Source organism: Oryza sativa, chromosome 12 (genome assembly GCF_034140825.1).
Source record: "Oryza sativa Japonica Group chromosome 12, ASM3414082v1".
NCBI lineage: Eukaryota > Viridiplantae > Streptophyta > Magnoliopsida > Poales > Poaceae > Oryza > Oryza sativa.
Window position 1 is genome coordinate 26,414,105 of NC_089046.1, and position 23,061 is coordinate 26,437,165.

Consider the following 23,061-nt stretch of genomic DNA (forward strand, 5'->3'; position numbering starts at 1 on the left):
CCTATCTAACTAAACAGCAGACAGAATCTAGGTACAACACTTGTATGGAGTGGAGATCTAATCTTTTTATAAAAAAAATGAGGAGAATTTTTTTTAAAAAAAAAATGTGCTTCTAGCTTCCAACATGCTGAGTTGCTGACTCTGTGACGCCAATATTTTTTTTGAGAACAATGTGACGCCAATTCAGAGAGGCCATGTTCAGTCCTTGTCACAAAACATATGGTCAACTCAGGCAAAACGCGGCAGAGACCTTTTGTCACAGTAATTCGCACATAAAAAATGAAAGTATACAAGATAAATGCAGAGTTGACAGAGTCACAGGCCACACTCCTACACCACAAAGGCTTCCAGACCAAGAAACCTTCCTCTCAATTTACTGAAAAAAATCAGGGGCAATTTGTGCTTCTGATACTCACGTATATTTCATACACACGTGAATGCTTTTAATAGAATTCAGAGAATTAGAGAATAGAAAGTTGTCGTTGACTCCATCTCTTTAACATATTTTAGGAGCATGCTTATAGATTCACACAAGTATGAACACATATAGTGATTTGTATATGCGTTCTCCACATGATTCAGAAAAAAAAAAGAACAATGACAACTTGATTTCATTGAATTTATTGTGGCGCATTTACAGATATATAGTGATGGAAGCAGTTTGGTGCAAGACAAAAGTAGGCAGGCGAAGTTACATCATGTACACTTTTGACTTGGTCAAACGCAAATTATATACTGACAGTGACAGGACCTAATTACAGCAGTATAGTATTAATTAATTGTTAAAAGAGAGTTTCTAATCAATTCTACTTGCAATTCTCCAAGAAGATAGCCTTTGCCATCATCTATTGCTCTGATTTAGAATTATATGTGAAAAGAGTCTCTCTCTATTAGGGGAGCGAGAGGAGATGTCTACTCATATATTTTTCTTCCAAATTCGATTCAAATAGTTGTAAAAAATTATAGAAAAAAATTGATAATATTGAGTATTGTTATACCTATCTGTGCAAAAAAAAAATCAAGTTCAATGCTGTATCAGCGTTGTCAATTTTTTTTAGAATTTTTCATAATCGTTTCAATGCTTTTTAAATAAACAAGGAAATATCATCTCTTGAGGATAACACACAATTAGATTAGACATGCTTGGACTGATGACTTAGTCAAAAGAGAAGTCCGATCACTTATTAATTTCTTGTGCATGTGCATCCAACAACCTTCGTCAGCTAGCCAAGAACAATAAGCAACTTCATAGTGTCCTAGCAACGGCGTCACCGGCCATGGCTTCCGGCCATCTCGTCGCCGTCGCCGTCGTCATCGGCTCGCTCTGCGTCGCGGCAGTCGGTCAGGGGAACAATATCGTGCTCCCGTTCGCGCCGTCGTGCTCGACCGCCGGCAACTACACCGGCGACAGCCAGTACAAGAAGAACCTCGACCAGCTATTCACCACCCTCTCCGCCGGCGCCATCGCCGGCGACTGGTTCAACACCAGCTCGGTCGGGACGGGCGCCGACCAGGTGTTCGGCCTCATCATGTGCTACGCCGACCGCAACTCGACGCAGTGCCAGGAATGCCTCGCCGGCGCTCCGGCCGGGATCGTGCAGGTGTGCCCGGGAAGCCGAACGGCGGACGCCAACTACGACGCCTGCCTCCTCCGCTACTCCGACAAGTCCTTCTTCTCCGAGCTCACCTACGGCGCCGACCCCACCATCGCCTGGAACGTCTACTTCACCCCCTTCGTCGACAACATGACCACCATGAACGACACGCGGCGGCGGCTGATGAGCCAGCTCGCCGAGAGGGCCGGCGACACCAAGCTCAGGCTGGACAACGGCAGCTTGCCGTACGCCGACTCGAAGCTCGGCACGTCGGCGTTGTACGGGCTGGCGCAGTGCACGAGGGACCTGGCGGCGAGCGAGTGCCGGAGGTGCCTCAGCGGCTACGTCGACGACCTCAGCAACACCTTCCCCAACAACAGCGGCGGCGCCATTAAGGGGTACAGCTGCTACCTCAGGTACCATCTTTGGCCGATCGACATCACGCTGCCGCCGCCGCCGTTGCCACCGCCGTCGCGGCCTCCGTCGTCGTCTCCGGCACCGCCTTCACCTCCTCCCTCGGTGTCGGGAGGACTCGTGGCCGGATCGACCGTCGGCGCCGTCTCGTTCTTGGTGGTTCTTGGTGTCTCAATCTGGCTCCTCTTGCGCCGGCGGCGGAAGCGCGCCGGCGAGGCGAGGGAGCTGGAGATGGACGAGGGCGACTTCTTCGACGATGAGGCCGATGACTTTGAGAAGGGGACTGGTCCCAAACGGTTCCACTACGGCGAGCTCGCCATCGCCACCGACGACTTCTCCGACGAGCACAAGCTCGGTGAAGGCGGGTTCGGGTCAGTGTACAGAGGATTCTTGAAAGAGTTGAACCTTGACGTCGCCATTAAGAGAGTGTCCAAGAGCTCGAAGCAGGGGAGGAAGGAGTACGCGTCGGAGGTGCGGATCATCAGCCGCCTCCGCCACCGCAACCTGGTGCAGCTCATCGGCTGGTGCCACGGCGGCGGCGAGCTCCTCCTCGTCTACGAGCTCATGCCCAACGCCAGCCTCGACACCCACCTCTACAGCGCCAACGCCGGCGTGCTCCCATGGCCACTCAGGCACGAGATCGTGCTCGGCATCGGCTCGGCGCTGCTGTACCTGCACGAGGAGTGGGAGCAGTGTGTGGTGCACCGCGACATCAAGCCGAGCAACATCATGCTCGACGCCGCCTTCAACGCCAAGCTCGGCGACTTCGGCCTCGCCAGGCTCGTCGACCATGGCCGGGGCTCACACACCACGGTGCTCGCCGGCACCATGGGGTACATGGACCCGGAGTGCATGATCACCGGCAGGGCGAACGCCGAGTCCGACGTGTACAGCTTCGGGGTCGTCCTACTTGAGATCGCCTGCGGCCGGCGACCGATAATGGCGGACCACCAATCCGAGGTAGACGAAGACCGGATCCACATTGCTCAGTGGGTCTGGGATTTATACGGCAATGGGAGGATTCTTGACGCCACTGACCGGCGGCTCAACGGCGAGTTCGACGGCGGGGAGATGGAGGCTGTCATGGTCGTCGGGCTCTGGTGCGCGCACCCTGACCGGAGCCTGCGGCCAACGATCAGGCAGGCCGTCGGCGTGCTGAGGGGCGAGGCGCCGCCGCCGAGCCTCCCGGCGAGGATGCCGGTGGCGACGTTCCTGCCGCCGGTTGATGCTTTCAACCACACATCATCTTCAGTTGCGACAGGAAGCAGCAGCGCCAGCACAGACACTACTCGGTCGTCCAGGACGACCGAGACATCTTCCTTGCTGAAATGACACTTGAGCAATGACGTTTTTTATCAGATTAATTAACTGCAAAAATGAATTGATTTTGACAGGAGCATCATACCTGTTTTTGACTAGAGTATGCAGCTGATTTTGGACTGGTAATATGATGAACATTAGTTACATAACACAAGAACACAATGGCACAAACATAAAAGGGATACAGCTATTGACACTTTCAGCATAATAATTAGTGTTCTCATTTATTATTGCCCCAAGCCATCATATAAAAGGGACTTCAGAAAGGTAGATCAACAGCTCATAATAATTCACAGTGTATGTCTATTTTCAAAACCATTTACAACGAAAAGGCCGGTCTAATGGCGTCCCTTCCCCCCAACCTACGCCCAGCCGACCTCTCCAATCTCCTTTGCTTTCTTCCTTCCATTGGACCATTCACGGTACAGGGGAAGTATAATCAAGAGTTCTCCAATAGATTGTAACTGGTACTAATTAAGCAGCAGTGGCAACTGGAGTGTCAGGATGGGCTCCCCATTCAGTCCATGATCCATCATATACAGGAACGTCGGTTTTGCCAAGGCGGTGGAGGCCCTAAGAAGAAAGCATAGGTTATGCGACGTAATGTAACAATTGCAAAGTAAATCTTGTGAACTTCCAAGTCACAGGTAGTCTTACCAGAGCTAATATACATGCTGTCACACCAGTACCACATGAGGACACCAGGGGTTGATCAAGCGATATACCTGACGAATATCACAACAAAGTAGTAAAGTTATTGCCAATATTACCAAAGATGTTGCCATAATTTTATATTTCATAATTCATACTTGCTACCACAGATCTACATCAAAATACCACAGAAAAATGATGCTAGTAACAACCACTACCAATAAACAAAGCACTGCAAGAAGTCATGCCTGGTCATTACAATCATATAAGCGACAACACCTGGCACTAGTTGGTTAATTAACTCAACCATCAACTTATACAAAAATATAAATAAGAGGCTCTTAATGTTTCAAAAGACCCAGAAGGCCAAAACATTAGGTTCATGGTTAAGATATAGGCATGTTTCAGAATGGGGAATAGGATTGCAAACATGGCTAAGCAGGGCATTGTCAGCAGACAGAAAGAATTTGAAACTTTATCTGGATAAAAATATTACCTTCTTGTTCAAATCGTTTACGGAGCTCTTCTGGAGGTAATAGCTTTTGCGAACTGTCAAGCAACTGCAGAAGAACAAACAAAGATTCAGCAAAAAGAATTGGTAATACACAAAGATTAAAAATACAAAAATATGGTCACAAATGAACCCGAATAAATAATTAATCCAATGAGACCAAAGACAACCAAAGATCAGGTAAAAGTAATTATCCAAAATTTATGTCCAAAAGAGTACAAGTTGATTGGATAATTGCAAGTCTCCACCTGAGGGAAAGGAACACATTTGCTCCCAGGCACATGCCCACTTCTTATTCCTTTCCGTGGCTCTGGAACTGCACCATCAAATCTGAAGTGAAAGCTTCATGTTAGTATTCAAGACCAATGACCAACATTACAAAGACACAACCCAATGAAGCTTGAAGCATTCACATTTTTATGAGGTAATATGGCAAATCTACCGCAATTACTGACACAAAAAAAAACAAGTCAGAAGAGTCGAAAAGATAAAACACCATAAGAGTCTGGAATGCCTACTATGTTGGTGAGGTGTTACATGGAATCATGGTTGAACTGGAAAAAGATTACTTAAAAAGGCAAAAGCCAAACAGCCGACTTTATTGGCAATGAAGATCTTGACAGATACTAGTGAGTCTATGGATATATTATCCAAATCAATGTACTAGGCCTAGGGAGGAACATGGTCTGTAGCCAGTGACGACAGGGTCTGCTGCCGTGTAGAATTTAGTTCATTACTTGAATATCGAATGATTCCTGCAAAATTTTGCCATTGTCTCCAAAATTGGAAGTGCCTTTTATAAAATCCACCATAACCCAATGGATCCTTAAGCATAAAGGTAAAGGCTTTATATACATGTAATCGTGTATGGTATATAATCTGGACTTTTCCAGAATTAAAATAGCAGATTTACCTAGGCTTTCCTCGAGCATCTATAAGTTGATGTGTCTTGGCATCAATGTTCTCTTTTACCTGAGAAAAAAAATCATGAACTAGTTATACCAAACATGCGACTGAGTTTAATAAATGGTGAAGAAATGTATGGGCAAGATTTTCAGCCTGAAGACCTCTAACCTGGTCAAGATTCCAAATAAGATGAGGCTGCAACTTTGCTTCAAATGTGGAGGGACCAACCTACAAAGATAATAAAAAGTTATGTGTGACTGAAGGTCAAGCTAAGCACCATTCACAGCAGCTACTAGCATGAGTATCACGATTCAGGGGTTGACAAGTACATAACAGGAGTAAGGTCCAAATGTTAGAACAAACAAAATAGAGGTTTAATTCAACTTACCAACTGCCCCTGATAAACTTTCTCAATTGCTTCACGAGCAGCACTGGCTTTTAAGATGGCATCACTAGAGGCACTTGATTCAACATCATACCCAGAAGCACGCCATTGGGGCAAACCACCATCCAACACCCAAACTTTATCATGTCCGAAAACACGAAACATCCTGATATCAAGGAAGCAGGCATCGCACATGAAATTTAATTCAATTATCAAAATTAACAACAAAGGAACATATTGCAAATGCACTAGTAAGAACGGCTTATGATCATTTAAGGGGAAAAAAGATTGTCTGTCGTTTCTGCCTGAATTCTACTCTTGATGTTTACTTTGGTTTCAAGAAGAAGCAGCTTACCACCAAACACGAGCAGCGCTAAATAGTCCCTTTCCATCATAAACTACTATCCCATCTTTGTTGTATATTCCAAGCGAAGATACAGCAGCAGAAAATGCCTTTTCAGATGGCAGCATGTGCGGCAACTGACTCAAAAGATAATACATTCAATGATATCAAGCATGCCGAAAAACAATTAATCAGCTCAACAATAACCAACACAAAGAAATCAAGAATGATGCCATGTTTTGCAATTCATATTCCTATCATAATAAGGGCATTATGTTGAATTGTTGATCTACTTAACCAAACAGGATTAAAAAAACATGTTAATTTATTAGTGTTACTTTTTTATCATGAAGATTGACAGTAGTAGATGAAAAATACAGTCAAGGAGAAAGGGAAAGAAAATTTAAGTGCCATTACACCAGCTAGTACAATATAAAAGCTTGACGTGATCTGAAAGAAATCAAACTTGAGTAACTTATTATCACTTTTTTTACACCAATCAGGGGATTGGGACAGACCACCAGATCACAACACACACAAATGTTATCAACCGTGTTGTGATCTGTCAGTCCCTGTTTTACTTCACCAGCTTCAACCTTTTACCTTCTGGTGTTGCCTAAAGCTATTTTTGTTGACCTGTATGAGTGGAACTTAAATGTATTGACATACTGAACTAAATGCTTTCGCTTCATGTATTTAAGGAATTGGGTTTACCAGCCCCTAAATTTGCATAGCACAAGCCCATATTCTGGCAATTTATAATGTTATATTAATAAAAAATAACATCAGAAAAGCAGGATGATGTGGCACATAAAGAAAGTTCATATGATTAGCTAGTAGTAAATGAAAAAACAAGCTAGTGAGTTGAACTTACGCTTGATGTTCTGTCTGATATTCCATCAACATCAAAGAATAGCGCCCCAGGAATATGAGCCACCTGGAAACAAGATTAAAATGCATATGAAAGCATCAGAACTTCTGCTACTATAATTTCAAATGAACTGATAAAAACAGAAAATTAAGGTAACAAGGAACCAGTGAAAATAAGAGCATATAAACAATCAGATAAGAAAAATGGCGTCACAGCAGGTGGTAAGAATTCCAAAACTGCAAAACCTCAGTATGGCATGTAATCGCTACCTGGTACTCCTGAAGAGGATTCCTTTGTTCGGCAGGCATATACCAAGAGGCATCAAGTACCTTGACAGAAACAAGAGGATGATTCAATGAGATATAGTGGATTCAAGGAAGACAAACATTTTTAACAGGGAAAAGAAAACTATCCAGTGACTACTGTTATAGTGTTATTATTATACTAGACTCATTTATCCTACTGAGAGTATATCATAATGCATATGAAAAAGAACTTTAATACAAATGCAGCTTCTGTTGTAAAAGCGAAAGTAGCCAATGGAAAGCCAGTGCCATCCTGAATGTGCTGTAGTCTGTAGTACAAAGACCTCATGCTTTTCCTCAACCATCAATCCGCACAGCTAACGCGACAAACTCAGCAATAATAAGTCACTAGCCATCCTCCTACGATTTATATCTCTCTTCCATCATCAATCAAACTGCCAGCATGGTAGAACGCCAGCAACTAGCAATTCACTATCAGTTTATTAGCTGTAGCACGGTATATGCAACAATTCACAAAAATTATCTTCCAGTTTATTAGTTGTAGCACAGTATATGCAACAATTTCACAGGTCAACCGCAGATCGCTACAGTCCCATCACTGCGCACACTACCTTCACATCGGGGTCCTTGAGGTTGGCGTGCAGCCACTCGGCCGAAACCACGGGCTCCGTCCTCGGCAGCGCGTTGGTAGCCTCCGAAACGGCCGACGACGAGGTGGCGTTGCAGCGCGCCGCGATCCCGAACGAACCGACGCCCCCCAGCGCCGCCGGCACCGACGCCCTGCACCCGAACCCGGCGCCCTCCTCGGCGGCGCGCGCCCATCCGACTCTTCCCCCCTGCACCCGCACAAAACACACAAACCACCGTCAGGCCGGAGAGATCAGGGAGAAGGCGGAGCGGCGTCGGAGTACGACCGCGAGGAGCGAGGCGATGGTGGTGGCGAGGAGGATGAGGAGGGGAGGAGGAAGGAGGGTTTCCTTGGGGAGGGAGGAGGACAGTATGTGGTGCGAGCGGGCGCCGCGGAGGGAGACGGCGGCGGCGGCAGCGGCCCGGGAGAGGAGGGTGGCCGCCATGGATAGGGTTTTGGGGGGTTCTAGAAGGTTCGCGAAGGGGTTGGTGGCGGAAGCGAGAGGAAGAAGGGGAAGAGGTGGATGGGTTGGTACTACTTCGTTGCTCGACGAGTGTTTATTAATCCGCGGGGAAAGGAAACCAACTGGTTTCGCGGGAATCCGCGGCGCCTACGGTTGGGCAGAAGAGCCAGTGTAGCTTCGCAGGCCTCTCCTGAAACGCACAAAGTTTATCTAGAAAATCAGCAGTGAGTATTCCTGTAAAGGCTTTTTTTTTTTCGAGATGTAAAGGTAGAAAAGTGTAAAAACTAAATTTTTTATCGTATCAAATCTCGTTGAGATTCATAGCAAATTATTTTTTAATGATACTAGCAAAATAAACTAAAAATATTTGTTTTTAACCGAAGTTATTTTCACACTACTTTTGCTCGCTAGAAAAAGTCTTAAATGATAGAGAGAAATGTAGTAGCTCATAATAAATTATTATTCAAGAATAATTTCAAAAAAAGGAGATAAAAAAGACAAAGCCGGTTTGATTTCCAACTTTACACGGTGCGAGTCAATATGGACTCTGAAGATATAGGCAGATCTACGAGGTGGCTTAGCAACACGATCGACCTGTGAATCAGCAAGCAACCTCAGACCAATCGATGGTCGATTGACGACCGCAGCTGCGTCTGGCCGTCCGTTTCCCTTCCGCGACAGTGGTGACCATGACTATGTGATGTTATTATTTTAGTATTTCTTACTTTTAATTCTGGATTTTTGTTATTTCTAATTATATTTTTATGTGAACTCTAAACTTATTTTTCAATATTCTTTATTTTTTAATTCAGAATTTTAGTTATGTATAAGTTATAATTCTATATGGATTCTAGACTCTTTTTTCAATATATTTTTTAAAATTTTAAAATTTATTTATTTATAAATTGTATTTCTATATGGACTCTAATCTCTACCTTTAATTTTTCTTATTTTTTAATTCTGGATTTTAATTAGCTCTAAATTGTATACCTCTAGTTTCATGCTTGTTAATGAACCATCAATTTATAGCATGTGGATTTTGAGCGACAACTATACTATATGTTGGTTTTTAAGAAACCGGTACCTATAATATAGTGTCGGTTCTTATAAAAAAACAACAAAAAAAACCGTGCTGAGCCAAGCCGAGGCAACATCCTTATCCAGTCCCCCTCCCACTCTCTCTCGCTCTCCTCTAGTCCTCTCACTCTCTCACTCTCACTCTCTCTTTCTTGGTCCTCGATCCGCGGCGGCGGCGGCTCCATCCGCCGCCTCTCTTTTCCCTCCCGCGGCGGTGGTGGCGTCAACGGCAGGCGGATCTGGCGGCAGGTGTTCTTGGATGTGATGTGATGTATGTTGTTGTTCTTGGATGATTATTTTATGATTTTGTGATGATTGTGGTTGATTTTTGGGGGTAAAGAGTGGTTGAATTTTATTTTTTTTATCCGATTCTAAGAGCGATTGGGATTCGGGGGAGCTGCAAAGGTGGCCTTCGTCCATCTTGTGACGAATGGAAAATTACCAATCTTTTAATTAGTTAAGATGTATAATGTAATTGTTGAATATACTTGTGAATTGGTACATGAAGAAAATGCGTGAATTTGAATTGACGGCACATCCGAATCACGTCATACAAAAAAATATATATCTTTTTAATGTAATTGTGGAAATATTCTTATGCATTGCTAAAAGTGTGGACTTGAACTGACGACACATCTAAATCATGGCACATAAAAATTATACCTATTGTAATTATGAAAACTGACGACATATCTAATAATGAATATCAATGTTATTATTTTTTTAGGGAGTATTGTTTTCTATTTATAAATCACATTTGAGATCAAATATGAAGAAAAAAAAAGAGGAAGAAGCAGAGTAGACGGGGAGAAAAAAACAAAGACAAAAGCAAGGGAAGCGCAGTGGATAGAGAGGGGCAATAAGAAAACAGCAGCAGCAGTGTCTCGTTTATTCCACTCACTCTCTCTCGATCTCTCCCCCCACACGATATGTCCTTCCTATCCTTTCCCACTACTTTACTTCCCACTACTTTACTTTCTCTCTCCTCTCTCCCTCGTATGCATTGTTAATGTTTGTAGTGTCATAATTACAAATCCCCCGGCTCTGGCGAGGCGTTGGATTTAGGCGGTCCTCTCTCTCGTTTTGCTCTCCTCTCTCTCTCTCGGTCTTCTCTCTCGCTCTCCTCTCTCTCGGAGCTGAGGCGACAGGCGGTGGCGCAAGAGGGGAGGCTGCGGCGGGTAGAGACGGTGCGGCCCAGCGGCGGGAGGCGGCATCGATCGGCGGTGATGGCCACGCCCTCCCATCTGCGGCAGCGGCATGCAGCGAGAGGAGCGGCGGCCGCTCGGAGGCGCCCTTCCTCGGGCAGATCCGACGGGAGGAAGGGTAGTGGCGGCCCGACATCGCCACCACGGCCTCGGGGCAGCAGTGTCCTCGGCCTGCCATGATTTTGTTGTTGGATTTGTGATTTGATTTTCTGGGATGATTTTTTTGTTGGATTTGTGATTTCCTGATTTAGTGGATTTGTGATTCATTTTCTATCGTTTCTTTGTATTGTCGCTCAGATGGATCGGATCGGGAGGGAGGTAATACATGGATATTAGGTTTGTTCTGGGGATCAAATTTATGAGGTCGAGATTAAATTTGGTATTTTCGTGTTGTGTTTTTGGTTGTCTGATTGATTGATTGATTTGGGGATCTAGCTCGGGTTTTTTTTTTTTTTGAAGATAGACTCGGACTCAAACGAACGAAGCAGGGACGGATCGCACGGACGAGTGAAAAATTGCGCATACCGACGAAAGTTTGGGTGACAAAAGGAAAATTACAAATCTGTTAATTAGTTAAGATAAGATAAGGCGTAAGAGTGCGAGACCAAATTTATTTGTAGGGTAGTGCGCTAGGCAAGAGTATATATAGGACATATGCCGTATATCGGTTTTTATATTGTAAGTCAGTTGTAAGGGTAGATTTACTTGCTCACGAGTTTATGCAAATTTTAACATTTTAAAAGGAAAAAAAATATGTTTTCTATTTAAAAGATCCAAAAGTTTGCAACCGCAACAAAAGATTGCACAAGTTAAAGAATAGGACAATCGCTACCGTAGCCTGTTGGAGTCACCTACCGTCTAGAAGGATGCTTTTTTATGAAGAGAAAAACATGCCGCTCCTCCTCAAACCGAATCGGATCCAGAATTGCAGATTCATGTGACAAGCATCAATCATCATGCCTGACGTCTGATCTTCACAATGGTAAAAAAAATGTTGAACAATTATTTGGTCAGTGGGAGGACCGACTGGACAGTAACCTTGGGTAATCTGACCATCCGAAGGATAGGCAGTAAAAGAAACTCCATTATGTTCAGACACTATAAGCAATAGAAATGTTCCATGAGATGATCGCGATCTTCCGTGAAATGCAATTCTGAAAGTCTCAGATTTTCAATGTGTTCCGTTTCCAGCAGGCTGGTAGATCAGAGAACCCTATGACTGTCACTGATTCACTGATTTTCAATGTGTTCTTAAACCGGTAGAATGGATATGTAGCCTGAAAACAGGACAGTTAACAAATCAATCCAATTTGGGAGCTTCGGAAGCGTGTACGTGATAATCCATAGTCTACAAGAAAAGGAACAGGGCCTAAACAGGGGTAAAAATCAATCCAATTTTGCAATTGATCTGATACATAAAATGCATGTCAAATTATCAATACTCAATATGTCATCTTAGCAAGGACGATGTCTCAGTGTGAGGAGCGCCAGTGCTGCCGCTGCTGCTCCCTGTCACAGCCAAAGATGACGTGTAGCCAAAAGCATCAATCGGTGGCAGGAACGTCGCCACCGGCATCCTCGCCGGGAGGCTCGGCGGCGGCGCCTCACCCCTCAGCACGCTGATGGCCTGCCTGATCACCGGCCTCACGCTCCGGTCAGGGTGCGCGCACCAGAGCCCGACAACCATGACACGCTCCATCTCGCCACCGTCGAACTCGCCGGTGAGCCGCCGGTCAGCAGCGTCAAGAATCCTCCCATTGCCGTACAAATCCCAGACCCATTGAGCAAGGTGGATCCGGTCTTCGTCTACCTCGGATTGGTGGTCCGCCATTATCGGTCGCCGGCCACAGGCGATCTCAAGGAGGAGGACGCCAAAGCTGTACGCGTCGGACTCGGCGTTGGCCCTGCCGGTGATCATGCACTCCGGGTCCATGTACCCCATCGTGCCGGCGAGCACCGTGGTGTGTGGTCCCCGGCCGTGGTCGACAAGCCTGGCGAGGCCGAAGTCGCCGAGCTTAGCGTTGAAGGCGGCGTCGAGCATGATGTTGCTTGGCTTGATGTCGCGGTGCACCACGCACTGCTCCCACTCCTCGTGCAGGTACAGCAGAGCCGAGCCGATCCCGAGCACGATCTCGTGCCTGAGTGGCCATGGGAGCACGCCGGCGCTGGCTTTGTAGAGGTGGGTGTCGAGGCTGGCGTTGGGCATGAGCTCGTAGACGAGGAGCTCGCCACCGCCGTGGCACCAGCCGATGAGCTGCACCAGGTTGCGGTGGCGGAGGCGGCTGATGATCCGCACCTCCGACGCGTACTCCTTCCTCCCCTGCTTCGAGCTCTTGGACACCCTTTTAATGGCGACGTCAAGGTTCAACTCTTTCAAGAATCCTCTGTACACTGATCCGAACCCGCCTTCCCCGAGCTTGTGCTCGTCGGAGAAGTCGTCGGTGGCGATGGCGAGCTCGCCAAAGCGGAATCTCTTCGGCCCTGTCCCCTTCTCGAAGTCGTCTTCCATGGCCGTCTCATCATCGAAGATGCCCCCCTCTTCCATCTCCTGCTCCTTCGTCAACCCAGCATGCTTCCGCCGCCGGCGCAAGACAAACCGGACTGAGAAACCAAGAACCACCAAGAACGAGATAGCGCTGACAGTCAGGCCTGCCACAAGCCCCGCTGACACTGAGGGAGGAGGTACTGGCGTCGCCGGAATCGGCGGCGGCGGCGACGACGACAATGGTGACGGCGCCGGCGGCAGAGTGATGTTGAATGGCCAAAGGTCGAACCTCAGGTAGCAGCTGTACCCCTTAATGTTGCCAGCGCTTTGGTTGGTGTAGTACTGGCCGAGGTCGTCAACGTACCTCTTCAGGCACTTCTGGCACTCGCTCCCGCTAGGTCCCTCGTGCACTGCGCCAGCCCGTACAACCGCGACGTGCCGAGCTTCGAGTCGACGTACGGCATGCTGTCGTTGAACAGTCTCAGCTTGTTGTCACCGGCCCTGTCCGCGAGTTTGTTCATCAGCTCCCGCCTCGTGTCGTTCATGGCCGTCATGTTCTCGACGTAAAGCCCGTTGAACGTGTAGGTGGAGCGATTGACTTCGACCTTGCCGTAGGTGAGCTCGGAGAAAAAGGACGCATCGGAGTAGCGGAGGAGGCAGGCGTCGTAGTTGGCCTTGACCGTCCGGCTTCCGGGGCACACCTGCTTGATCCCGGCGGGCGCTCCGGCGAGGCATTTCTTGCACTCCGTCGCGTTGTAGTCGGCGTGGCACATGATAAGGCCGAATACCTGGTAGGCAGTACCCGTCCCGACCGAGCTGGTGTTAAACCAACCATCGTCGGTGGCGGCCGTGGCGAGCGTGGAGAGGAGCTGGTCGAGGTTCTTCTCGAACTGGTTGCCCACGGTGTAGTTGCCGGTGGTCGAGCAGTCTGGCCAGAGCGGCTCTTCGTAGTTGCTCCGAGCAACTGCCGCCGAGGCAACCACGGCGAGGAGGAAGAGGATGATGACAAGGCGAGGAGCCATAGCTGGCGACGCCTTGAATTTGCTAGGAACATGAATGCTTTGGTCCCAATTTATCTTGGATGACAATTGAAGGGACGGGGTTCATGTGCAGTTTTTTCAAAGAGAACTAGTGTTCGATTACGCGTTGGATCATATAGTATACACTACTGGTTGGCCACTTGGCCAGATCACTGTTTGGTGTTTGCACCGTATATATGTACCGTGACCGAGTCTGTCTCGCGGTTAACTAAAAGGGGTCGTTAGCTGATTGGAATGAATGGGTCTATCTCTCTAGTAAGGGGTAATTTTTTTGGACACCATTGGCGATAATGCATAGGAACCAGTCAGCTTTGCAATTGCATAGTAAGGATTACGTACGAAAATGATTCGGTCCACCGCAAAAGAAAAAAAGAAGAAGAAGAAGACGACTCGGTCCGTGCGCCCGATCCAACGAAAAGTAATCGGCTGTGTTTCCACTGCTGGAGTGCTGGTACTGCTCCCTGTCACAGCCGAAGATGTGTAGCCGAAAGCATCAATCGGCGCTAGGAACGTTCCCTACTACCGAACACGCTTTTCGCATACAGTTGAGCGGACTGCATGAAAGAAACGGAAAGGCTAAAAAACTGTCGACACATTTTTCTCTAGAAATATGTCGATTTCTGATCCATTAGATCAACTGTAGGATTCGGGCTATTTTGGTTGACGAAAATAAAATTGTACTGTAAAGAATCGAACTAGGATCTCCAGTGGCTTGTCCAGCGGCCCTGACCAACTGATCGAGCAAAGATTTTGGCTTGAATTAAAATTACATACTAATTACACTTAAATTGCATATTATTTACATATGTAATTTAGAGACTTACATTGTAAATACACTAAAATTACATATGTAATTTATAGACTTACATATGTAATTTTAGCACTTACATTGTAAATATACTAAAATTACATATGTAATTTATGAACTTACAATGTAAATACATACCGACTATTTTTTTTGTGAAAAATATGGCGCTATAAATATAGCTGCACCCGAAAGAAAATGTCTACGAAAATCATGATTTTCACGTGCGGCTAGCGCAACCGTTGTGAAAACGAAAAATCACGAAAAAAGATAAAAATTCCAAAAATCAAAAAATAAACTGCCGCCACGTACGGCTCGCTACGGTTGTCTATCCTCAGCGTGTTGTCACCGGCCCTCTCCGCTAGCTTGTTCAGAAACTGCCATCGCGTGTTGTTCATGGTGGTCACGTTCTGGACGACGATTTGGTCACCGGCTAATTTTGTGTAGCTGATGTTGGTGCTGGCGTCGTAGGCGGAGAAGAAAGGCTTGTCGGAGTAGCGGAGGAGGCAGGCGTCGTTGCTGGCGGTCACCGCCCGGCTTCCGGGGCACTCCTGTCTGACCCCAGCGGGCGCCCGGGCAAGGCATTCCTTACACCTCGTCGCATCGCCGGCGTCGGCGTAGCACATGATGAGGCCGAACGCCTGGTCGGGACCCGTCCCGACCGAGCTGGTGTTGAACCAGTCGCCGGCGATGGCGCCGGCAGAGAGGCTGGAGAGGAGCTGGTTGAGGTTCTTCTCGAACTGGCTGCCCCTGGTATAGTTACCGGTGGTCGAGCAGTCTGTCCTGAACCACTGATCTACTATCTCGTTGCTCTGAGCAACTGCCGCCGAGGCAACCATGGCGAGGAGGAGGAGGATGACAAGCCGCGATCAGAAAGTATTTTCTACACCTAGGTACCATGGCACCTAGGTGTATGCATATAATTTAAATAATTATATAAAAAATACATAAAATTTAATAAGATAGTCCATGATAATATAAGACACTATGCAAATATGTAAGTCTAAATTCGATCGATATATGAAGAAACAAAAATAACAAATTTTATCGGCACTGTACGGGTACTATTGACTGTCTGATTTTATTATTTTTGTTTCTCTAGTTGTAGATTAAATTTAGTCATGCATGTTTGTATATAGACTTGTATCATCACAAACGATGTTACTAATTTTTTTTAATTTTTTCTATAACTATTTGAGTCGTATGCAAATGATACAAGTCACGATGCCATGCCCATGACCGGCTAGCTGGCGACGCTCTTGATTTGCTATGAACATGAAGGCTTTGATCCCAATTTATCTTGGATTACAATTGAAGGGATGGAGTGCATATGTATGCATGTTTTTTTTTAAGACAACTAGTAGCGGTCAAGCACCAGTTCTCGATGATACGCGCTGGACCATGTCTAGTTGGACACTTGGCAAGATACTCCTAATTATTTGGTGTGTGTATCGTACCGTACCGTGACCGAGTGGGTGTGTTCGGATGCCCCTTTTCTCATCCCCTCATCATCGCTTTCCACGTGCACGCTTTTTAAACTGTTAAATGGTATGTTTTTTAAAAAAGTTTTTATACGAAAGTTGCTTAAAAAAATCAAATTAATCTATTTTTTAAAAAAATTAGCTAATATTTAATTAATCACGCGCTAATGGACTACTCTGTTTGCCGTGCGTTACCGTTCCAGCTGGGATATGGAGATCACCTGTGTTCGTTACTTCTGGATAGGAGCGAATCCCTCCAGCACGAAAAATGGGGTGATCCATTAACACGTGATTAATTAAGTATTAGCAAATTATTTTTTAAAAAATGGATCAATATAATTTTTTAAGCAATTTTCGTATAGAAACTTTTTATAAAAAACACACCGTTTAGTAGTTTAAAAAGCGTGCTTATGAAATACAAGAGAGAGAGGTTAGGAACCTGGGTTGCCGAACACATGAGGTCGTTACGTGATTGGAATGAATGGGTCTCTCTCTCTCTGGTGGTAATTTTTTTGGACGCCATTGGTAATATTGCATAGGAACCAGCCAGCTTGCAATTGCACGCCTGGCTGGATGAGTCAGTACTTGAGGATTATTGGGCTGTCCCATCCTATAGATCGAATAAAGTGGGTGAAGTACGGATATTTTGCTGTTTTCGCATGCCACGGCCTTCCTCATTCTCTCTCAACTCACTGTAGTCACCGCCCTAAGGGCATCCATAATATACATCTAAAGTGGATAGTAAGGAATAAAATACCACTACTACCCGGTTGTATACATTGTGAGAGCAGTAAGTAGCTAATACTAAGTAATATGCTTACTACCTAGTAATAAGGAATAAACAAATGATTTCTCTCATTTTTCTCTCATGGCTAATGATTGTGGGGTCCAGCTTACTACCCATTTTTGTTCTTTCACCATTGTGGCTACAACAACAACTAATACCCACTGACACAGGGCTCACCCTTATTCACAAAGTAGGGAGTAAACATTGGTGATGCCTTAACCAACGAGACCGTAACAGTGAGCATATTGGACTTGGACCAAGATCAGCCCCAAATAATTTTAGGCCTTCTTCTTTTCTAGACACTTTTCTAATAAGTTATCGTGATATGCTTTTTTTTTTTAGGAAAGGCATTGCGCCCAGCTTTCACTAGAAAGCGTAAGAGTTCATTACAAAAGCTAAAAGAAAACGAAAGCAATATCATGCTGGGGATTCCAGCTGACTATGAAAGGTCCTGAGCACGCAGGCTCATTCAAAAGCTGCTGGCACAGCCACAACCAGCCAGAGAGAAAACACTACTGCAAACAGAGAACTAATCAGTGATCGAAGGACTGCAGCGAAGATCTCCTGTCTCGTGGAAGCTGGCAAGCAACAAGCCCCTTAGCGTATCCAAGTCTCCCCTCATTTTCACCGGCGCCAAACGTCTCCACTGTACCAGAAAAGACACAATCTTATAAGATAATATCATAATGTCAGCTACTTCCTCCGTTTTACAATGTAAGTCATTCTAACATTTTCCACATTCATAGTGATGTTAATGAATCTAGATAGATATATATGTCTAGATTCATTAACATCAATATGAATATAGGAAATGCTATAATGACTTACATTGTGAAACGGAGGGAGTAGCAACTTATTGTTAAAAACCCAGTCGTTTCTCACACTCCACAAAGCCCAGAAACATGCAGCAATCAAAGTGAGCCCAACAAGATTCTTTTCCCTATTTTTGTTCTGAACAATTTCTAAGAGATCAGCTCTGGAAGTAGGGACTCTATCCCAATGTAAAGTATCTCTAATAATATTACACCACAGGAACTGAGCAGGGGCACATCTAAACATAAGATGATCAACATATTCTTCTAAGCCACACAATTTGCACTCAAAACTCCCCCCCCCCCCCCCAAATCATCTTTTTCGGCTGATTAGCAACTTGGATTCTTCCTTTCAAGGCTAGCCATAAGAAGATCTTGATTTTCAGAGGGGCTGGGTGTTGGCAACTTTTTGTGACAAGTTGACAAACACGATCGCAGCACCTAACGCTTTGCGGTGATCTCAGAGTCGCCAACCACCTCAATCTAGCAAAAGCTAAACCAAGATGGGTTTTGATAACTAAACTGGCTAGCGGAGCCGATTCTAGATAGAGCGATAGATAACTACCCGTCTCGTGGGCAAAACGGAATATTTTCAGGATAAACCTACAAAGAAGTATCGCACTCTCGCAGCGGCGGCGGACGATTTACGAAGCAAATCGACAAAGATGAACAAACTAAACTATAATTAGAAGCAAAAGTAAAAGAACGATTCGATTGATTGATTGTTGGTTGATTGTTTACAATGAACCGGCCTTACCCCCTTATATAAGGGTTGGTCTTGCCCTCTACAGGCCCTCCTCCACGTTCAACTCGGGATAGAATCCAAAGGAAACCGAAACATGCCTTCCCGAGCAAGGAAACCGCGAGACCCAACGAAACAGACTCGGGCTCGGACTCTGCCGGTCAGACCGACCACACATTGCCGGTCTGACCGGTCCACTGTCAGCGGTCTGACCGGCCAACTAACGGCGGTCAGACCGGCCCTCTCAGAGGAAAACCGGTAGACTTCCAAACTTTGGCAATTTTTCCTATTTTATCCCTAGGTGCCAAATGTGGGTGCATTTCTATATGGACTCTATACTCTACTTCTAATATTCCTTATTTTTAATTCCAAATTTCTATTATTTCTTAATTGTATTTCTATATGGACTCTATACTATACGTCTAATATTCCTTATTTTTAATTCCGAATTTCAGTTATTTCCTAATTGAATTTCTATATGTACTCTATACTCTACTTCTAATATTTCTTATTTTTAATTCCAAATTTATATTATTTCATGTATTTCTATATGGACTCTATACTCTACTTCTAATATTCCTTATTTTTAATTCTGAATTTCAGTTGTTTCCTAATTTTATTTCTATATGGACTCTATACTCTACTTCTAATATTTCTTATTTTTAATTCCGAATTTCAGTTGTTTCCTAATTGTATTTCTATATGGACCCTATACTCTACTTCTAATATTCCTTATTTTTAATTCCGAATTTCAGTTATTTCCTAATTGTATTTCTATATGGACTCCAGTATCCTCTTCTAATATTCTTTATTTTTAATTCCGAATTTCAACTATTTCTAAATTGTATTTCTATATGGACTCTAGTCTCCTCTTCTAATATTCCTTATTTTTTTAATTTCGAATTTCAGCTATTTCTAAATTGTATTTCTATATGGACTCTGCTTTTTCTTTTTCTCCGATTAATGTGAGAATTTCTAGGCCATGAGAGCGAACGTGGAGGCTCCTTTTTCTATTCCTTTAATAATATAGTAGGTATATTTAACACTGAATCAAATGATAGGAAAAAAAATTAATAATTATACAAGAAATATTAATTCTTTTCATAACTACCCTTCTACTACACTAGCTACTACACCTAGTATAGAGGTGTAGTAGCAACGAATTTTCACCCTTAGATCCCATATCTTCAACGGCCCACATCCAACCAAAGATACACTAAAAAAATTAATAAAAAAATTAATCCAATGTGCAGTTGATCTTATACACAAAATGCATTGCTGAGATGTCAAATATGTCATCTTAGCAAGGACGATGTCTGAGTGTTAGGAACGCCTATGTTGCCGCTGCTGGTGCTGCTCCCTGTTACAGCCGAAGATGTGTAGCCGAAAGCATCAATCGGTGGCAGGAACGTCGCCACCGGCATCCTCGCCGGGAGGCTCGGCGGCGGCGCCTCACCTCGCAGCACGCTGACGGCCTGCCTGATCACCGGCCTCACGCTCCTGTCAGGGTGCGCGCACCAGAGCCCGACGATCATGACACGCTCCATCTCCCCGCCGTTGAACTCGCCATCGAGCCGGTGATCGGCGGCGTCAAGAATTCTCCCCTTGCCGTACAGATCCCAGACCCATTGAACAAGGTGGATCATGTCTTGTCCTTTCTCAGCTTGGTGTTCCGGTGCCATTACCGGCGGTCGGCCGCAGGCAATCTCGAGGAGGACGATACCGAAGCTGTATATGTCGGACTCAGTGTTGGCCCTACCGGTGATCATGCACTCCGGATCCATGTACCCCATCGTGCCGGCGATCACCGTGGTGTGGGAGCCCCGGCCATGGTCGACGAGCCTCGCGAGGCCGAAGTCGCCAAGCTTGGCGTTGAAGGCGGCGTCAAGCATGATGTTGCTCGGCTTGATGTCGCGGTGCACCACACACTGCTCCCACCCCTCGTGCAGGTACAGCAACGCCGAGCCGATCCCGAGCACGATCTCGTGCCTGAGTGGCCATGGGAGCGCGTTGGCGCTATGGTTGTATAGGTGGGTGTCGAGGCTGGCATTGGGCATGAGCTCGTAGACGAGGAGGAGCTCGCCGCCGCCATGGCACCAGCCGATGAGCTGCACCAGGTTGCGGTGGCGGAGGCGGCTGATGATCTGCACCTCCGACGCGTACTCCTTCCTCCCCTGCTTTGAGCTCTTGGACACTCTTTTAATGGCGACGTCAAGGTTCAATTCTTTCAAGAACCCTCTGTAAACTGACCCGAAACCGCCTTCCCCGAGCTTGTGCTCGTCGGAGAAGTCGTCGGTGGCGATGGCGAGCTCGCCGTAGCGGAACCGTTTGGGTCCAGTCCCCTTCTCAAAGTCACCGGCCTCATCGTCGAAGAAGTCACCCTCGTCCATCTCCTGCTCCATCGTTAGGCCGGCGTGCTTCCGCCGGCGGTGCAAGAGGAGCCAGATTGAGACACCAAGAACCACCACGAACGAGACGGCGCCGACGGTCAATCCGGCCACGAGTCCTATCGACACCGAGGGAGGAGGAGGTGCAGGCGGTGCCGGAGGCGGCGACGGCGGCGGGGGCAGCGTGATGTCTATCGGCCAAAGCTGGTACCTGAGGTAGCAGCTGTACCCCTTAATGGCGCCGCCGCTGTTGTTGGGGAAGGTGTTGCTGAGGTCATTGACATAGCCGCTCAGGCACCTCCGGCACTCGCTCGCCGCCAGGTCCCTCGTGCACTGCGCCAGCCCGTACAACGCCGACGTGCCGAGCTTCGAGTCGACGTACGGCAAGCTGCCGTTGTCCAGCCTGAGCTTGGTGTCGCCGGCCCTCTCGGCGAGCTGGCTCATCAGCTGCCACCGCGTGTCGTTCATGGCGGTCATATTCTCGACGTAGAGGTTCGTGTCGTCGACGTCCAAGGAAACGTTGGTGTTGCCGCCATAGGTGGTGAGCTCGGAGAAGAAGGGCTCGTCGGAGTAGCGGAGGAGGCAGGCGTCGTAGTTGGCGTTCACCGACCGGCTTCCGCGGCACGGATGCTGGACCACAGCGGGCGCCATGGCGAGGCATTTCTGGCACTCCGTCGCGTTGCTGTCGGCGTAGCACATGATGAGGCCGAACACCTGGTCGGCGCCCGTCCCGACCGAGCTGGTGTTGAACCAGTCCCCGGCGATGGCGCCGCCGGAGAGGCTGGTGAACAGCTGGTCGAGGTTCTTCTTGTACTGGCTGTCGCCGGTGTAGTTGCCGGTGGTCGAGCACGACGGCTGATACGGGAGGTTCAGGTTGTGATGACCGATTGCCGTCTCGCATAGCGAGCCGACGACGACGGCGAGGAAGAGGAGGAAGATGACAAGGTCCGAGGCCATGGCCAGCCAGCGACGCCACTAGTTCCTAGGAACAGGAAGGCTTTTTCGATGACGAATTAGGGATGGAGACTGTTAGAGTTTGTGTGGATCTCCTGTGATGTTTTCTTCGCGTTTAGCTACCGATGTCGATTTTAGGGCTGGTTTTATAACAGAGACTTATGAAAGAATTGATGGCAAATTTGAGTTTGTGTGGATGACTGGACGTACGCATATGCAGTTCGTCTCTTTTAAGCGGGGACAATTCTACTCTTACGCGTACTTGGGCCGTTTCTAGCTACTCACATGTGTTGGACCAATTTTTTTTCCCTCTTGGACATGCATGCATGCACATGCTTGGGTTTACTGGCCAAATGTGAATTCTTACGTATTGAACCTATGCAAAGTAGGATATATTATTTCACAAATATACAAATTTAAACTTTATACGAATAGAAAACATAACAAATTTCACAGCGAATAGTATGTTTTATGTTTGTGAAATGACATGTTTTATATTGATTTATCATACCCATATTTTTCAAACTTTTTAATAGATACTTAAGTGGCATGCAAAAGAATATCCCCTAATGGACAAAAAATAGTTCCCCCCCCCCTCTCTATTATCACTACGATCGACCAGCTAATGAACAGAAAAGATTCTAATAGGAATGCCCCCTTTTACCATTTAAATAGATGTAAAAGAACTGAAAAAATAGCAAGATATATTTTAAAATATGGTATATCGCTCCACAAACATATTCAAATACAACTTCTACAAGTTGTAAAAAATTAAATTAAATTTTGACTTGTATGCGTATATACAGTTATATTTTTTTTATTATAACTTGTAGAAGACATATTTAAACTTGTATGCTTATAAAATGATATATCACATATTAATCTATCTTACAAACATTTTTTAAGGTAATATGCAGCACACGAGAGGACATT

General features: G+C 46.0%; 4 protein-coding genes and 1 pseudogene across 4 annotated transcripts; 1 reads left to right on the forward strand and 4 right to left on the reverse strand.

Annotated features, from left to right (window-relative positions):
- The first annotated feature begins 1,024 nt into the window (after positions 1–1,024).
- LOC4352751 (L-type lectin-domain containing receptor kinase IX.1) lies at positions 1,025–3,903 on the forward strand. Its single transcript, XM_015764933.3, has one exon. The coding sequence runs from the start codon at positions 1,278–1,280 to the stop codon at positions 3,339–3,341; it is 2,064 nt and encodes a 687-aa protein (XP_015620419.1). The 5' UTR covers positions 1,025–1,277; the 3' UTR covers positions 3,342–3,903.
- On the reverse strand, positions 3,535–8,420 carry LOC4352752 (thiosulfate/3-mercaptopyruvate sulfurtransferase 2). Its single transcript, XM_015764934.3, has 12 exons — positions 8,177–8,420; positions 7,874–8,098; positions 7,266–7,325; positions 7,000–7,062; positions 6,138–6,262; positions 5,786–5,948; positions 5,566–5,625; positions 5,405–5,463; positions 4,740–4,821; positions 4,477–4,540; positions 3,987–4,054; positions 3,535–3,902 (listed from the first exon to the last, which is right to left on the reverse strand). The coding sequence occupies exons 1-12, from the start codon at positions 8,333–8,335 to the stop codon at positions 3,804–3,806; spliced, it is 1,227 nt and encodes a 408-aa protein (XP_015620420.1). The 5' UTR covers positions 8,336–8,420; the 3' UTR covers positions 3,535–3,803.
- Positions 8,421–11,636: 3,216 nt separating this feature from the next.
- On the reverse strand, positions 11,637–14,235 carry LOC4352753 (L-type lectin-domain containing receptor kinase IX.1-like; annotated as a pseudogene).
- A 950-nt stretch (positions 14,236–15,185) lies between these two features.
- Positions 15,186–15,804, reverse strand: LOC112937336 (cysteine-rich repeat secretory protein 26). The gene is made up of 2 exons (XM_066306113.1): positions 15,278–15,804; positions 15,186–15,195 (listed from the first exon to the last, which is right to left on the reverse strand). Exons 1-2 carry the CDS (start codon positions 15,802–15,804, stop codon positions 15,186–15,188), a joined length of 537 nt encoding a protein of 178 aa, XP_066162210.1.
- A 4,160-nt stretch (positions 15,805–19,964) lies between these two features.
- Positions 19,965–22,202, reverse strand: LOC4352754 (L-type lectin-domain containing receptor kinase IX.1). The gene has a single exon (XM_015763835.3). It carries the CDS (start codon positions 22,129–22,131, stop codon positions 20,083–20,085), a length of 2,049 nt encoding a protein of 682 aa, XP_015619321.1. The 5' UTR covers positions 22,132–22,202; the 3' UTR covers positions 19,965–20,082.
- Between the last annotated feature and the right edge of the window lie 859 nt (positions 22,203–23,061).

Bases quoted from the DNA above. Each gene is read 5' to 3' on its own strand.
- LOC4352751 (XM_015764933.3), top strand. From the start codon at position 1,278: ATGGCTTCCGGCCATCTCGTCGCCGTCGCCGTCGTCATCGGCTCGCTC.
- LOC4352752 (XM_015764934.3), bottom strand. From the start codon at position 8,335: ATGGCGGCCACCCTCCTCTCCCGGGCCGCTGCCGCCGCCGCCGTCTCC. The intron at 8,099-8,176 runs GTCGTACTCCGA...GTGCGGGTGCAG, and splicing joins CCATCGCCTCGCTCCTCGCG to GGGGGAAGAGTCGGATGGGC. The intron at 5,949-6,137 runs GTAAGCTGCTTC...CCTTGATATCAG, and splicing joins AGCGCTGCTCGTGTTTGGTG to GATGTTTCGTGTTTTCGGAC.
- LOC112937336 (XM_066306113.1), bottom strand. From the start codon at position 15,804: ATGGTTGCCTCGGCGGCAGTTGCTCAGAGCAACGAGATAGTAGATCAG.
- LOC4352754 (XM_015763835.3), bottom strand. From the start codon at position 22,131: ATGGCCTCGGACCTTGTCATCTTCCTCCTCTTCCTCGCCGTCGTCGTC.